The sequence below is a fragment of the Myxocyprinus asiaticus genome, chromosome 26 (genome assembly GCF_019703515.2).
Source record: "Myxocyprinus asiaticus isolate MX2 ecotype Aquarium Trade chromosome 26, UBuf_Myxa_2, whole genome shotgun sequence".
NCBI lineage: Eukaryota > Metazoa > Chordata > Actinopteri > Cypriniformes > Catostomidae > Myxocyprinus > Myxocyprinus asiaticus.
In genome coordinates, this window is record NC_059369.1 from 15,210,593 (window position 1) to 15,227,262 (window position 16,670).

At 40.1% G+C, this 16,670-nt stretch overlaps 1 protein-coding gene across 1 annotated transcript; it reads right to left on the reverse strand.

Annotated features, from left to right (window-relative positions):
- Positions 1-549: 549 nt before the first annotated feature.
- LOC127417207 (oocyte zinc finger protein XlCOF6.1-like) lies at positions 550-9,007 on the reverse strand. Its single transcript, XM_051657049.1, has 2 exons — positions 8,724-9,007; positions 550-2,003 (listed from the first exon to the last, which is right to left on the reverse strand). The coding sequence occupies exons 1-2, from the start codon at positions 8,806-8,808 to the stop codon at positions 766-768; spliced, it is 1,323 nt and encodes a 440-aa protein (XP_051513009.1). The 5' UTR covers positions 8,809-9,007; the 3' UTR covers positions 550-765.
- Between the last annotated feature and the right edge of the window lie 7,663 nt (positions 9,008-16,670).

Below are 16,670 nucleotides of genomic sequence, written 5' to 3' on the forward strand. Positions count from 1 at the left end.
GCTAAACTGTATCAAATCAAGTTTGTTCATATGAATTTGTACGAATTGTAGACGTGCACATCCCTAGATGTGTAATGCGAAAGCAAGCAAAGTGAAGTTCCACGTGTCAGTCGTTGTGTAAGTGCTTATTCATTTTATGCACTAACCCAAACCTCATATCTAAACCTTACCATAGAGTAGAGTCTGTAAGCATGATTTGAAGCGTAAGGAGTATGTTGTCTATGAGGAAAGAAAGTAATTGTCGTATTTTAGAAGGAGACGAGGGAGAGTCACCTGATTGGCTGGTGTAAAAGTCGCACGAATTTGTACGATACAACTCATATGATTATTTACGATTTATCCACGATTTAGCCAACTCGTATGAATCCGTCCGATTTCTCCATGAGACTGTGTTAGCCAACACCGCACATTTTGGATGTCGCCTGTCCTGATGAGTTGAATCAGGTGTGTTCACCCAAAATGAACCCAAGGAACCACCCTCCAAGTCCACTTTAAAATGGATAAGACTTAAAAGACTTTAAAGAAGTGAAGGAACACTTTCACTATCTGTTTAATAGGTGTGAGCAGAAGGGCTTTACTTTATATTATTATTTTATAAAGGAGATTTCTTTTAAAAAAAAGCTTAAAACATTCTTAAAAATATTATATGTAATATTGTTAACTCAGTTATTAAATATATATCACATAGTACTTTTTACAGTGAAGGTAACAGAAGAAAAAACAAAGCAATGTCACAAGAGGGGAATTTTCTGTCCTTGAGTTTGCTCACTTTAACAACTCTGGGCAACACTTTGCTCTATGACTCATTACAGACTTAAAATAGGTAAAACTCTTCCCACATGAAGTGCAGTGGTATGGCTTTTCTCCAGTATGCACTCTCTCGTGTACTTTCAGGTTTCCTGATATTGTAAATCTCTTTCCACAAATTAAGCACTTGAATGGTCTTTCACCAGTATGGATTCTTTGATGCCGTTCCAAATTATTTTTTCTAGAAAACACACGTCCACATTCTAAGCAGACATGATCTTTTACAGCAGTATGATTTTTCTGCTGCTCTTTAAAACTCTTTTCTTCAAGAGAACACAAGTACGGCTTCATATTTTCATGAATTCTCAGGTGCATTTTTTCGACTGGTGCAGAAGTCAAATTTGAGTCACAATGATCACTTTTAGATGACCTCACTTCAGAGTGAGGGCAAATATGAGTTTTGATATGTTTTGCTTGTCTAAAGCTCTTCCCACCCTGATGGCATGTGAAAGGCTTTTCTCCAGTATGAATTCTCATGTGCACATTACAGTCTCTTTCATGTTTAAAACTCTTCTCACACTGATGGCGTACTAAAGGTTTCTCTTCAGTGTGACTTCTCATGTGCTTATCAAGGTTGTTATTATTTCCAAAACTCCTCCCACACTGATCACATGTAAAAGGCTTCTCTCCGGTGTGAATTCTCATGTGACTTGTAAAGGCTGCTTTGAATGTAAAACTTTTTCCACACTGAGGGCAGGGGAAAGGGTTCAATGCAGTGTGTATTTTCATGTGTCTATTAAAGTCTACTTGAAATGAGAAACTCTTCCCACACTGATGACATGCAAAAGGCTTCTCTCCATTGTGAATTCTCATGTGTGCATCAAGTCCACTTTTCCATTTGAAGCTCTTCCCACACTGTAAGCATGTGTAAGGCTTCTCTCCAGTGTGATGTCTCATGTGTTGGTCAAGTCCACTTTTAAATTTGAAACTCGTCCCGCACCGATCGCATGTGAATGGCTTCTCCCCAGTGTGAATTCTCATGTGCGTTTTAAGGTTTGATTTCTTGCTGAAACTCTTTCCACACTGAGAGCAGGTCAAATAATTTTTGGTTCCTGTTGTTTTTTGTGATAAATTAATTTCAGTTTGTGAGCAGCTAAAATATTTTTCTTCAGTTGTGAAATTATGAGATTTCTGATACTGATGTTTCTCCTCCACTTCATTCAGTTCTTCACTTTCCTTTTTCAATTGGATCAGGGCTAAAAAGAAAATATTGAATTGTCAAAATTAATTTCAAGAGGGACAAATATGAAATGAAAGGAAATACAATTTTAAACAATCTTTTATCAGTCTTGTTCATGTTACTGCCAACAAATGCGCTAGACACAGGGTTATGATCATTTAGATACAATTTCCAAAATCTATTTTTATTTATTGACTGTGTTAGTTTCATAATTTGCCTTTATTATTAACTTTGCCGTGGGTGACAAGGTTATTTCTGTAACGTTTTCATAACTACGGCCACCAAATCTCAAGTACGCCTGGCTGTAGCTTGCAGTGCAGGGTGGGACAACACATTGTCTGTCTGTCTTTGCTGCATAAATGCAAGGCAATTATGGAGTTATATATGTGCCAAAATTCTGCACATGGAAAATTATATTTTGAGCATGCAAAATGATATTTTGAGCGCACAAAAATGTTCTGTGCGTGCAAGATGATATTCTGAGCGTGCAAATTGTTATTTTGAACACGCATGTTGTTATTTTGAGTGCAAAAAAAGAATTTTGTATGCGCAAGATGACATTTTGAGTGCACAAAAAAGTTCTGCGTGCACAAGATATTTTGAGCACATAAAAAGTTATTTTGCACGTGCTTGAACTCGGTTTTGTAAACAGGGTTGCTGCAGAGTTTTCAAAACAAATTTGATTCACAGCATGGAACATTTAACTTTAAAAGCACTCTAACTTTGAAATACACTGGGGACTCATATTTTAAAATGCTTGCGCTTCACTGCTTCCAGCTGCTCATTCAAACAAATAAGGGATATAAAATGTGCACTCCTACAATAATCTACGTTTTACAATATCAGGGCTCCGGACTAAAAAAATGACTTAAACTGAAATATTAAGGAGCCAAATGGCTGTTTTTAGTAGACAAATCACAGATTTTCTCGATTTCGATTGCTGTTCAGAAACAAGATAGAAAGCCAAAGAAAAGTTAGACAGCTGATAACCCATTAATCATAGGTTTAATAAACAGTATATATAGTTGAGAAGATACGTTTGCATTCCCTTTGGTCTCATCAATGTTCACACCCCTTTCATAATTTATACAAATATAAGAGACAAAATATTTTTTTTAATTTAGTACTGCCCTTCAGAATCTACATAAGTGGATATTTACATAAAGTATAGGATGCGTATAGTAGTGTGTTGTCTTCTTGAGCATCAATGTTTGCACCTTGTGTAAAAGTTGTGTATGAGTCTCTCAATTGTCCTGTGTCAAAAGCTTGATATATAATTTTAACTCTTTTAAAATATTGCCTTAGTCTTTCTTTGCGGTTACCAGATGGCCCCAGACACTGAGACTACAAAAGTGCAAAGTGAATTAAATCCTAGATGCAGTTTATTATGCTACTCCAATCCCAATCAATAATTAGCAGAAGAAAAAAGTGGTACACAAAACGGGACTTTTAATTATAAAGAAGCCCGAAATACACATGGAACTCTTAATTTGAAATGTCTGCGCTCCTAGTTGTGAACACACTGACGGCTGATTCACTAAGTTAATCTGATTCAAACTGCTAACCTGAGCTCCTGAGTTCAAACCGTCAATTCTTTTCAGGTGATTCATGAAAAAGATTAGGTTCAAAAGAGTCATTTGTTCACGACTCTCTCACGCTGGGTATGTTGTTGCGTGCGGTGCAGCGAGCTCGTCATCATAACAGAACGGGTGAAAAGCGGCACGAGACACACTGGTGGTGCATGCTCTAAAAATATATTCAATAACTCACAAGATGATGTCTGATGAAACAGCATATGAACGCACACAACCCGACTGTCGCCAGTGGCGACTAGATTTTAAATTATTTTCGCAATCAATTATTTTTGGTCGCATTTGCAACCATTTTAGTCGCAGTCTGGAGTCCTGTATAAACAATTAAAAGTAAACATTGTCATATTTCATCAACACTATATCATCATCATCAACAGTTGATCAATAGTGATCGCTTATCATAAATTTCCGATATGGTTTATTGATTGTGAACTGCTCCGCAACAGCTGGAAACACTCACAGGCCCACATGCTTGGAGAAAATACAACAGTGCCACATTTTCAATTATAAATGTAAATAAATTTAATTAAATCATATTCTTTTGAAGTTTGATAATCACATAAGGTCATATCTCGATTCCTGTCTTTCCGCTCCCAAATTTAAGACCTCTTTAAATAAAAATTAAGACTTTTGTTGTATAATTTAAAAAAATTTAAGACTTTTCAAGACCTTACATTTTGGAAAACTGAATTTAAGACTTTTTAAGGATCTGCGGAACCCTGGTAAAGCAATGTATCTTCTCTCCTCGTATGCGGTCTACTTGCACTCGGAATTTAGACTGCTCGCTTTTACACATGTATTCCGGCAAGTCCCGCCTCCTATGTCAAGATTGGTGGTTAGAAGCTGCTTACAAGTGCTCTGTGATTGGACAGTTGAGGTAGCTACAGCAACCATTAATATCTTAGTGTAAATATTGCAGAAGAGCCAACAGGCACAATGCTCCAAGTTCAGTACACACTTTATATCCACCTTTTTCCTGACTTCTCCATGGGCGGCGCCATTGCGGCAAGAGACTTCATATACTTAAATTCTCTCTCTCTGAGTGCTGTATTTCTGTCTCTCTCTCTCTTTCACACACACACACACACACACACATACATACAGGGCGTGTGCAGGGAGCACTAGAGCCCAGTAACTTTACCATGTAAATGTGTGTGATTGTGTACTTATCTATTCAGGGATTAACATCGAAACCTAAAGTCTACATGCTGCCTTTAGTGAGAAAGGGATTTACGTGAAGTAAATACAGACTGCTCACTCATTTTGACAGCTGTTAGTGATATTACAGTGCTTGGTAATGGGAATAAGCTGAAAAGCGTAAATCTGTAGCATCCGCATTGGAAGAACACCCTAAGCATGATGGGTAATTTCGCTGCCTGTGAAAAAGGTGGATACTGTATGCAGTTATCATTATAAATATATTTACCCTGTGGATTATAAACATACCAGGAATACTGTAAGGCTTAACTTACTGTAATGTATTTTTTCAAAATATAGTAGCCTGGGATCATGCAATGCTAAGGAGTTCTTTACATTTTTTATTTATTTTTATTTTTTTTATGTTTCGCACTCAAACAATTGATGTTCAATATACTGTGCATTTAATTTATCACAAACTATGACAGGAGACATAATTAGCTTCTTTTCTTCACATTAATCATTTTTGCCATAAGGGTTCTGGTAGAATGCATAAACGTCATAAAAACAGCATACTGAACATTTCAAGATAACCCACAGCTTTGAAATGCAAACATAAACTGTTTTTTTAAATTTTTTATTTTTTTATTTTTAGATTCTCTCCCCAATTTTGGAATGCTCAATTCCCAATGCAGTCCAAGCCCTCGTGGTGGCGTAGTGACTCGCCTTAATCTGGGTGGTGGAGGACGAATCTCAGTTGCCTCCGCATCTGAGACCGCCAACCCACGCATCTTATCACGTAACTTGTTGAGCGCGTTACCGCGGAGACGTAGTGCTTGTGGAGGCTTCACGCCATCCACCGCGGCATCCACGCACAACTCACCACACGCCCCACCAAAAGCGAACCACATTATAGCGACCACGAGGAGGTTACCCCATGTGACTCTACCCTCCCTAGCAACCGGGCCAATTTGGTTGCTTAGGAGACCTGGCTGGAGTCACTCAGCATGCCCTGGATTCAAACTTGCGAATTCCAGGGGTGGTAGTCAGCGTCAATACTCGCTCATAAACAGCTTTTCTCATTTATTATCAAGAATAGAATGTTAATTTAGGCTATATTTATAATATTCATAATATTTATAATACACAAGACTGACAAAAATGGGAGAGGATTCACTAAAGAAGGTGGAAAAAATAACATGTTTATTAAAGAAAATAATATTTCATGTAATAACAAAAAGAAGAAGATTCAGTTGTTGCAGATTCATGGTAGACTGTAATCTGGTCACATTTATTTTAATAAACTGATCTCTCAGAATATCCTTTTGGATAGATAGAAGTCAAATTAAGTTCCCACAAAACTATTATGTTTTACAATGTAGTTTTACACATGGGAGAGATTATATTAATATAATTTCAGATGAAAATGGTAGCTAACATGGCCAAGCGAGTAGCTACGTAAGTGTAACTTGGTAACCTAGATAACCAAATACTAGCCAAGAGAACCAAACTAAGAGAGCTAGCCAGATAGTTATCTAGCTAGTAAGCCTATTGACAGTGTACAGACTAAAAATATATATTTAATTAAAGGAATAGTTCACCCAAAAATGAAAATTTGCTGATAATTTACTCACCCTCAGGCCATCCAAGATATATCTGAGTTTCTTTCTTCATCAAAACAGAATTTAAGACTTTTAGGATTTCATTTCAGGCCTCCTCCTCTAAACAATGCAAGTGAATGTCCTCCATTATTTGATGGTCCAAAATGCATATTTAGGGTGCATCAAAATAATCCACACGACTCCAGTCGACAAATAAAGTTCTTCTGAACCCAAACGATTGATTATTTTTAGTAACAAAACAATACTTATATACTTTTTATCTACAAATGTTCTCTTCCGTACATCTCTGTGATGTGTGCTCATGAGAGGGATGACGTAAGCTTGTTGGTAATGTCACGCATCACGTGGAGGAGGAGGCAGGAAGTGCGTCAATGTTTACAAGAGAAGGAGCGCTGTACAAAAGTTTAATTGTCTTTGCTGTAGATTTGTATTGTTCAAAATGGTAATTTGCCGTGTGTATCCTGGATGCTTCAACCTTCAGAAACCCCAAAGAAAATGCACGGCAGGAAAAATATAAACTTTTCATCGATTGCCTATACATGATCATGAGCGATTGAAGCTCTGGCTTATCGTGCTGAACCTGGATATCAGTACACCCCTACATTCTCTCAAATATTGGAGGGTGTTCAGTGAACATTTTACCCCTGAGGATTACAGACCATCAAAAGAAACAAAGGATCGATATCTGAATTCATCGGCTGTGCCTGTGCTGTTTTTCCAGCGAACTCAGGTATGTGTGAAAACGTTGTCATTGTCATGCCTTCCTTGGGCTCTGCACCCCCTTCAGCGCTCTGTTCCTCATCACCCAATTTCTAATTCACTGCACCTGCACTCAATTCACTCGCTCATTACTGCATGCATATATAACTCACATTCACGCCACTTCACTGTCAAGTCTCACACAAAGACTCACAGTGTTTATTTACCTGTCTGTATTTGCTCTTGATTTTCGTCGATATCTGTTTAGTGCTTACTCTGCTGTTTCGCCTGTTACCTCTTCAGTTTCTGAAGCTTCTCTTCTGTGTGATATCACCTGTACCATTGATCTCACTGTGTAAACCCTGTGAATCTCAGTAAACGCTCTCGCACTTGGTTTCACTAACTACAACTTGTGTGGCTTGAATTCCTGACTGTCATATAGCCTATATATTTCTGCTAAAGGAAAAGCACAAGTAGATAACGCAATGACATTGCTCCGAAATAAAGGATGGTTATTTACTGCAGTAATGTTTTTTTATTATTATTATTATTATTTGGAAATTATTTTTTATTTTATTTCATATTGTTTTGAAATGGTTTTGGACTGTTTTGGTTTGTGAATGGCGTTTGGTCTGTGGTCTGTGCAAGTTTCTCTTGTAAACAATGACGCACTTCCTGACTCCTCCTCCACGTGACCCATGACCTTACCAACGAGCTTACGTCATCCCTCTCATGAGCACACGTCACAGAGATGTACGGAAGCGAACATTTGTAGGAAAAAAGTATATGAGTATTCTTTTGTTTCTAAAAATAATCAATCGTTTGGGTTCAGAAGAACTTTATTTGTTGACTGGAGTCGTGTGGATTATTTTGATGCACCCTAAATATGCATTTTGGACCGTCAAAAAATGGAGGACATTTACTTGCATTGTTTAGAAGAGGAGGCCTGAAATGAAATCCTAAAAATCTTAAAATTCTGTTTTGATGCAGAAAGAAACTCAGATACATCTTGGATGGCCTGAGGATGAGTAAATTTTCATTTTTGGGTGAACTATTCCTTTAAGGTTAAATAAAAACAGTTAAGTCAACAAAAAAACTGTTTTTGTATGATCATAGTGTGTTACACATTTCCTTTCTTGAAAACAAACTATCCCCTTCTCCTCTTGTTTTGATTAGCAGTATGATCTGTGGTCTAGCCAGCCAATCAGAATTTACCACCTCATCTCTGATTGGCTGAAATTCTGGCACATTATAATGCTGTAAACTTGTTGAGCAAATAAGCAGAGTGGGTAGGAGGAGAGAGCCAGTGAGATTTTGCACATGCAAAAAACAGTGGAGTTACATAATTTCAGAAATCTGTGCAATTTCACATTCAAAGAACTTTATGCATGCACAAAATTGATTTTTATTTGCTCAAAATGAATTCATCTTTGCAAGAAGATACATTGCTTTACAAAACTGAGTTTTTAATGCACTCAAAATATCATCTTGCGCACGCAGAACAATTTTGTGTGCTCAAAATATAACTTTGCACGCGCAGAATTGTGGCACATATATAACTCCATAGACAATAGGCGTACAGTACGGGAGGTCTTCGTTTCGGCCTAATACGGGACGTCCCGGCTAATATTGGACAGTTGACAACCCTATGCAGTCACTAATGACGAATCAAGAATGGACACCAACCTCTTTGTTCCGTTGTATCTTCATTTTTCATCCTGCATACTTCTGCCCAACTCATGTCTTCACTCTCTTCTTTAATTATCTGCATGTTATCAAAAGTGTATCACACAGATTTCAGTTGTTACACCTGGAGTTGTTTTGAAAGCGTTTGTTTATCTCCCCAGGTGCCGCCATGTTCGGGTGACGTCATACACATCGTTTTGTCAGGCGGCGCCAAAGCCCTTCTACCAAGCTAGCCTAGACGCTTACCATAAAATAGCATAACGCGGCAGTCCCGTAGACATTCTATGGCGGTATACTGGCGAGGAGACAAGAGGCCTTTTTATTTTATTATAATTTTTTTTTTTTTTAATTTTTAAATTTTTTTTTTTTTTTTTAATGGATATCTATGGAGGAGATGTTTCAGTGTGCTGAATAAACAGCTTTTGTAAGAAAACAGCTGGTCACTTAATGAATTGACCACCTGTCTGCTAATCTTCCACATGTTTTACACTAAACAATCCTATTGGAATGAACTGTGTGTGGAGTCTACTACGATAAAAATTGCTGCTTTATCAGAGAAGACACTGTCAATTTAGTTAAAGGTAGCTGTGAGTTTACGGCTCTTCCCTTTCATTAGAATGGTATCGGCAATCGGTGACATACTGTCGTAACACACCACTTGACAGTTACACTCTCTCCTATGGTAAAAACGTGAAGGTTGTTATGCAGGTATAGAAGATCTCTCGCCCTCTTGATTGGATTTTTTTTCTCTCTCATTTGGTTTTTATTGTCATTCAATGCTTGAAACAACAAACTTAAAAATAAATAAATAAATAAAATAAATAATAATAATAAATTTTTTTTTAAAAAACAGGCAGCTTCAAAATACACCTTTGAGACATGAAAGTGTGTAATTTAAGCTGTAGAACAAAATGTCCAAATGTCTTCAAGCAATGGTGTGGCAAAGGGTCCCAGGCCCACTCAGAATATATATATATATATATACACACACACCAATCAGCCACAACATTAAAACCACCTGCCTAATATTGTGTAGGTCCCCCTCATGCCGCCAAAACAGTGCTAACCCGCATCTCAGAATAGCATTCTGAGATGATATTCTTCTCACCACAATTGTACAGAGCAGTTATCTGAGTTACCATAGACTTCGTCAGTTCGAACCAGTCTGGTCTTTCTCCTTTGACCTCTCTCATCAACAAGGCATTTCCATCCGCAGAACTGCCGCTCACTGGATGTTTTTTGTTTTTGGCACCATTCTGAATAAATTCTAGAGACTGTTGTGTGTGAAAATCCCAGGAGATCAGCAGTTACAGAAACACTCAAATCAGCCCATCCGGCACCAACAATCATCCATGCGATTATCTAATCAGCCAATCGTGTGGCAGCAGTGCAGTTCATAATATCATACAGATATGGGTCAGGAGCTTCAATTAATGTTCACATCAACCATCAGAATGGGGAAAAAATGTGATCTCAGTGATTTGGACCGTGGCATGATTATTGGTGCCAGATGGGCTGGTTTGAGTATTCCTGTAACTGCTGATCTCCTGGGATTTTCACACAAAACAGTCTCTAGAATTTACTCCGAAATATATATATTTCTGAAAGTGTGAAAAGTGTGAAAATTTTTTTTTAATGCACCACCTTTATGTTGTTAAAGGGGCATTCAGTAGTTCTCTAGCTAGCGTTAGCATTGCTCTTCTTAGTGTACATTCAGTACCGATAGGACAGTGGTGTTGTTAGACACTGTACTGCCATTTATCAATGTGGATCAGCATGCTCATCTCTGCTGCCCCCGCCAGCTTTGGAATAACATTTGCATCTGGAAAATGTTGGAGTTTGAGGTCATTTCTGAAGTTATTTATTACTACTTTAATATAATTGCTTTGCCTAAAAACACATGTCAGAATTCAAGTGAACAGACAACTACAGTCAATGACAGTTTATTATTGTCCCTCATATCAATAATCTTTGGAGACTGTCTACGTTTCTCTTTATTTCTAAAGACTGTTATTACCTTTATTAGTGTCATGATCCTGCCTCTTTGGTCTTGTTTTATTCTTGTTTTGGCAGGATTGCAACAGTTTCCTCCACCCATCTCTCAGGCTGTCCCATGTGCTGTTGTTTCCCTCTCTCCCTCTTGTTTCTCACAGGTGCTGCACAGCAATCAGCGTTGCCATGGCAGCGCTGATTCGCGGTGCTGGTGATTATCGGCACTCTCCCTTTCCTCAATATATTCTCTCCTTTTTCTCATCTTCTTTGCCATATTGTTATGTTTTGTTTCCAGTCCAGTCGTTTTGGTCCTGTCATTTCCAGTTATCCCTAGTCAGTTTGTTTTCAGTTTAATTGTTGTCTTGTTATACTTGTTTTCTCCCTTGTGAGATTTTTTTGTTTGTATTATGTTTTGTTTGTTTTTTCAATAAAACCCTTTCATTGCCATCCTGCATCTTAGGTTCTTCCTCAAAATACATGACAGAAAGATATGGCCAACTTTGGACCCAGTGGAGTCATGATGGGCGTTTTGTTGAACTCAGTTCCAGCCCATGGGGAATCGGTCTCTCAGAGCCTCGCCTCGTTGCCCGACCTCCTGGCCTGCTTTCAGCACGGTGGCACCATCAACATTTTTGCTGAGGAGTTGGCCGGAGCAGTCTCCGGGTGGGGTGTTGTTGAGACCGGCCTCAAGCTTATCTTTTTGGCAGGTCTGGACAAGCATATCTGTCCAGAGATGCTGAGGTTGATTTTTCATTTGCCCTTTTGGGATTTGGTGGACCACCCCTGCCGATTGGCAGAGATGGAACGTATGCTGCAAGGGTGGAGCGCCAAATCCCAAAATCCCTCTCTGTCGGTGTCTCTGGAGAGGTCCGCCAAGTCCACTGCAGCTTCTTCGGGCGCCTCTCGGGCTTCTCAATGCCGTCGCCAGAGAAAGCATGCTGCCGTGCAGGAGGCGGTGGCCATTCCCATGGCTGACTGACACGAGGCAGCGGTGGCTGTTCCCCAGTCTCTGCCAGTGGCCATGGAGGCCGTTCCCCTGTCACTGCCAGTGCCCAAGGCCGTGGAGGTCATTTCCCGGTCTGTGAAGAGTCATTTCCCATCTTTCCTCGCTCCCATCCTGGAGCCGCCTGTCCAGTTCCTTGTGGCTGCCGACGAGCCTGTCCAGTTCCCTGTGGATGAGTTTGTCCAGTTCCATGAGCCTATCCAGTTCCCTGAGACTGTCGACGAGCCTGTCCAGTTCCCTGTGGCTGTGGATGAGTTCATCCAGTTCCCTGAGCCTGTCCAGTTCCCTGAAGCCATTGACAAGCCTGTCTTGTCCCCTGCGGCTGTCACCAAGCCTGTTCAAGCCTCCATGTCCAGTCAAGTCTTCTTGTCCAGTCAAGCTGGCACATCAAGTCATCCTTTCCAGTCAAGACATCATTTCTAATCAAGCTATTATGACAAGTCAAGCTGTCACGTCAAGACAAGTTGTCACGCCAAGTCTAGTTACCTGCGGTTCTAGCGGTTCGGGCTTACTTGGTGCCCTAGACGAAATCCGACGTAGCACCCCCCTTAAAGGTGCTATATGTAATATTTTTACTGTACTAAATCATAAAATGACCATAATATGTCATTAGAGAATTAGGAAACATGCTAAGTTGAAATACTGGCTTCTCCGATAACAATGCGACAACCAGTATATTCTACTTTGAAGTTTCCATTTCAGGCCGGAATTTCTGTTTATGTTTTGGCCTGTGTGATCCACTGCCCACTCACCAATAGTATGTCGACACCGCCAGGTTGCCAGATTTGAACAAGTTTACAGGCAAACAACACTGCGTGCTGCAGCCATGGAAGCCAGCAAACAAACTGGATCAGAGATAACAGATTCCACCTGACCTAAAAAGCCTCGCCATCCATCTAAAAACCAGAGGCATAGTAAAACAAGGATAAATATTGGAGACATTTTCGGTTTTGCTCGTTCCCGTTGCGTGTCTTCGTTCTGGCAACCCGCATGAGCTTCGAGTCTGGGTCAGGGCAGACAACTCTCCAATATTTTGAATTTGGACTGTACCCATTTCAAACGCTTGTTGTCAATCTTATATATAGCATCTTTAACACAAAATATATAAAAGGGTTAGTTCACCCAAAAATTAAAATTCTATCATCATTTAATCACCCTCTTGAAATCCCAGATGTAAATGACATTCTTTCTTCTGCTGAACACAAATGAAAACATTTTTAGAAGAATATCTCAGCTTTGTAGGTCCAAGTAAATGTTGGTTAGAACTTTTGAAGCTACAAAAATCACAAAGGCAGCATAAAAGTAGTCCATAAGACTCCAGTGGTTAAATTCATGTCTTCAGAAGCGACATAATAGTTGTGGGTGAGAAAGAGATAAATATTTAAGTATTTTTTTACTCTATATCTCCACTTTCACATCTTAAAGTCACATGTGATGCCTGTTCAGTTTCACTTTCAGATCTGAAAGTGTAAGTGGAGATTTAGCATAAAAAGTGATTATCAATCTATTTCTCACCCACACCTATCATATCACTTCTAAAGACATAGATTTAACCACTGGAGTCTTATGGATTACTTTTATGCTGCCTTTATGTGCTTTTTGGAGCTTCAAGTTTCTGGCCAACATTCACTTGCATTGTATGGACCTACAGAGCTGAAATATTCTTCTAAAAATCTTCATTTGCAATCTTCAAAAGATAGAAAGCCATGTTTCTGGAATGGCATGAAGGCAAGTAAATGATGAGAGAATTTTCATTTTTGGGTATAACTAGACAATGAATATAGAAATGTAACCATATATGTATATATGATAAATGATGTAACCATATACGTATATATATATATATATATATATATATATATATATATATATATATATATATATATATATATATATATGGCAAATTATGTTAACATGTACATTATCTATACAGAACTTAAATTGCACAATTAAATTATAGAGTTAATAAATAAAGAAAATGGCAGAATACTTACAGATTGCTGCTTGTGCTATAACACATAATTCCTAATTTCAAATTTAACCCTCCCCTCCTAGTTTCTTTGATGCAAAATCATTAATGACTTTGTCAAATCTGCCCAGCAATCACATGGTTGATACTTATATTCTCAAGACCACTGAGTCGATCCAGTGTAACGGTGTACCTATAGTGTTGATTATGGTTATCTTATGTTAGTTCAGAATGTACGAATGCATTATGAACATCTATAATCCTAACCATTTAGAGCCTTTTAGGCTGAGTAGCCTGTCACGACTCGGGGCACCTTTCCCCCATCATGACCTTGTGCGGGGGCGGGACATGGGGTGGCATGATTTGGGGCACCTCTCTCCTATCGCAATCTTGCGAGCTCGGGGTGGGGTGGCACTATTTGGGGCATCTTTCACCCATCGCGAACCAGGGGCGGGATGGCACAATTCGGGGCACCTTTCTCCCATTGCGATCTTGCGAGCTCTGTGCAGGAGTGATCGATCAGGTACCCTGTAGTGCCGCTCCAGAGAGCGTTGCCGCCCTAGGCGCCTGCCTATATCACCTATGCCAGAATCCGCTACTGCGCCAAGCCAAGTCAAGCCGCCAAGTCAAGCCGCTAAGCCAAGTCAAGCTGCCAAGCCAAGCCATTACACCAAGCTAAACCATCACACCAAATCAAGCCACCACGCCAAGTCAAACCGACACGTCAAGTCAAGTTCTGATTGCCATGTCAAGTCATCTCACCTATTCAAACTGTCAAGCCGCCAAGTCTAATCAAACCATCATGCCAAGTCAAGCTGTCATGTCAAGCCAAGCCATCACTGTTATGATCCTGCCTCTTTGGTTTTGTTTCATTCTTGTTTTGGCAGGATTTTGACAGTTTCCTCCACCCATCTCTCAGGCTGTTTCCCTCTCTCCCTCATGTTTCTCACAGTTGCTGCTCGTGATTATTGGCAGCTAAAGTAATGAAGATGTATGCAGTTTCATTGATGGGCAACCCTTTACTAAAGCTGATAACAAAGAAAAGAATATTACATGTTGCTTTCCTGTTGCGTTTGTAAACACTGCTGTCCATTACTAACATATGTTGACTCACTGCACACGTAATTAATGGCTACGCACTTGTTTTCAAGTAATGTTTACCACAGACCTTATTTTACATAAAGTAAAAAACGTTATAAAAACCCATAGGAAATTCCAGAGGGAACCCATGGCAAATTAGCCTTCTGGGTTCGCCTACAAATGGATGTCACAAGACATAATCCCTCTTTTTAATCTCACTATAATAATTTCTTTTTGCTGCACTGTTACATAAATCATGAATTAAGACATTTTGTGTTTGACAACAACATCAGAGACAGTGACTGCAGATATCTGACAGCTACAGGTCACTATACAGTGTCTGCAGAGGCTCAAATCCATACCTAGACAAACCTAGAAAAGAACATTATCAAAATAACATACACAGAATATTATCAAACAAATATAAATATATTTCACTGATGAAAAAAGTCAATACAGGCCATTTACTGGGTATTTTTGTCAGTTTCAGTGTCACTTTTGTCCTGAGGTCTGGTTAATTTCTGACCCTGATGATAGCTCATTCATCACTAAATGCAGCAAATCACCCACTTAGACAATTGCTCTTCAAGGAAAAATGTCAACTTTTTTTATTCAGAATTTAATATCAATGACTGTGGCAGACTCTGCCAAGGAGGAAGCGGGAACCAGAGTGAACAATCAACAGAACTTTAATTTCAAACTTCAAATTTAAACAGTACAACAAAACATAGACGCACGCACACACACATACACGTTCGTCTCTCTCTCTCTTCAACTGGCATCTCCGGCTCGTCCTTATCCCCTCCCGGCTGATTAGGATGATTCAGTGCCCTCCTCCTCGTCACACTCCTCCACCACCCGATTCAGGCCGGGGAAACCTCCGGCTTGACATACTAGGTGTTGCCCTTCCGACTGTCCTTCTGCCGGCAGGTCTTCCCTGCCTCTTGGACCCTGGGAGAGACGAGGGGAGGGAGAGGGAAAGAGTGAGGGGGAGAGATAGAGAAAAAGAAACATGCCGGTCACCAACCACGCCGCCATTCTGTCCTTAGCTATCTGGGCAGCGGTTCTCCATGACGCCAGGCGATAGCACTGGACCTCGCCTCCTGGCGAATAGTAGCGATCATCCCTGCCCCCTGGCGGATGGTAGCAGCTCCTCTGCCCTCTAGCAACCGGCAGAGGCTTCCTCCGCTTCCTGGCAGATGGCAGCGGCTCCTTCGTCTCCTGGCGGACGGCAGCGGGCTCCTCCGCCTTTGGGCGAACCGCTCCAGTACCACTGTATCATACCTCCTCGGCGTCGCAACCCTCCACCAGTGGCGAGGGCTTTTCTGATGGCGCGTCTTCCTCCTATCCCAGGTTTTGGCACCACTGTGGCAGACTCTGCCTTCCCTACCAAGGAGGAAGCAGGAACCAGACTCAAATTTAAACATTACAATGAAACATAGACGCACACACACACAGATACGTGCGTCTCTCTCTCTTATTCTTCAACTGGCATCTCCGGCTCATCCTTATCCCGCTCCCGGCTGAATAGGACGATTCAGCGCCAGGCGTGCATCCTCATGTCCCGGCCACACCCTCCTCCTCGTCACAATGACATATCATTTACATTGAAAATTACATGCAGTTTGCTCAATTCATCAGCTTTGGGCAATACTTTGTTTTATGAATCCTTACAGACTTTAAATAGTTAAAACCCTTTCCACATGAAATGCACTTATATGGTCTTTCGCCAGTATGGATTCTTTGGTGCCGTATATTTGGTGCCGTATACTTTGGTGCAGTTTTACTAGAAAAGGCCTTTCCACAATCTAAGCAGACATGAGCTCTCACAGCAATACGTGTTTTCTGCTGCTCTTTAAAACTCTTTTCTTCAGGAGAACACAAGGAATGCTTCTCATCATGA

Bases quoted from the DNA above. Each gene is read 5' to 3' on its own strand.
- LOC127417207 (XM_051657049.1), bottom strand. From the start codon at position 8,808: ATGCAGATAATTAAAGAAGAGAGTGAAGACATGAGTTGGGCAGAAGTA. The intron at 2,004-8,723 runs GTTGGTGTCCAT...TTTTCTTTTTAG, and splicing joins AGATACAACGGAACAAAGAG to CCCTGATCCAATTGAAAAAG.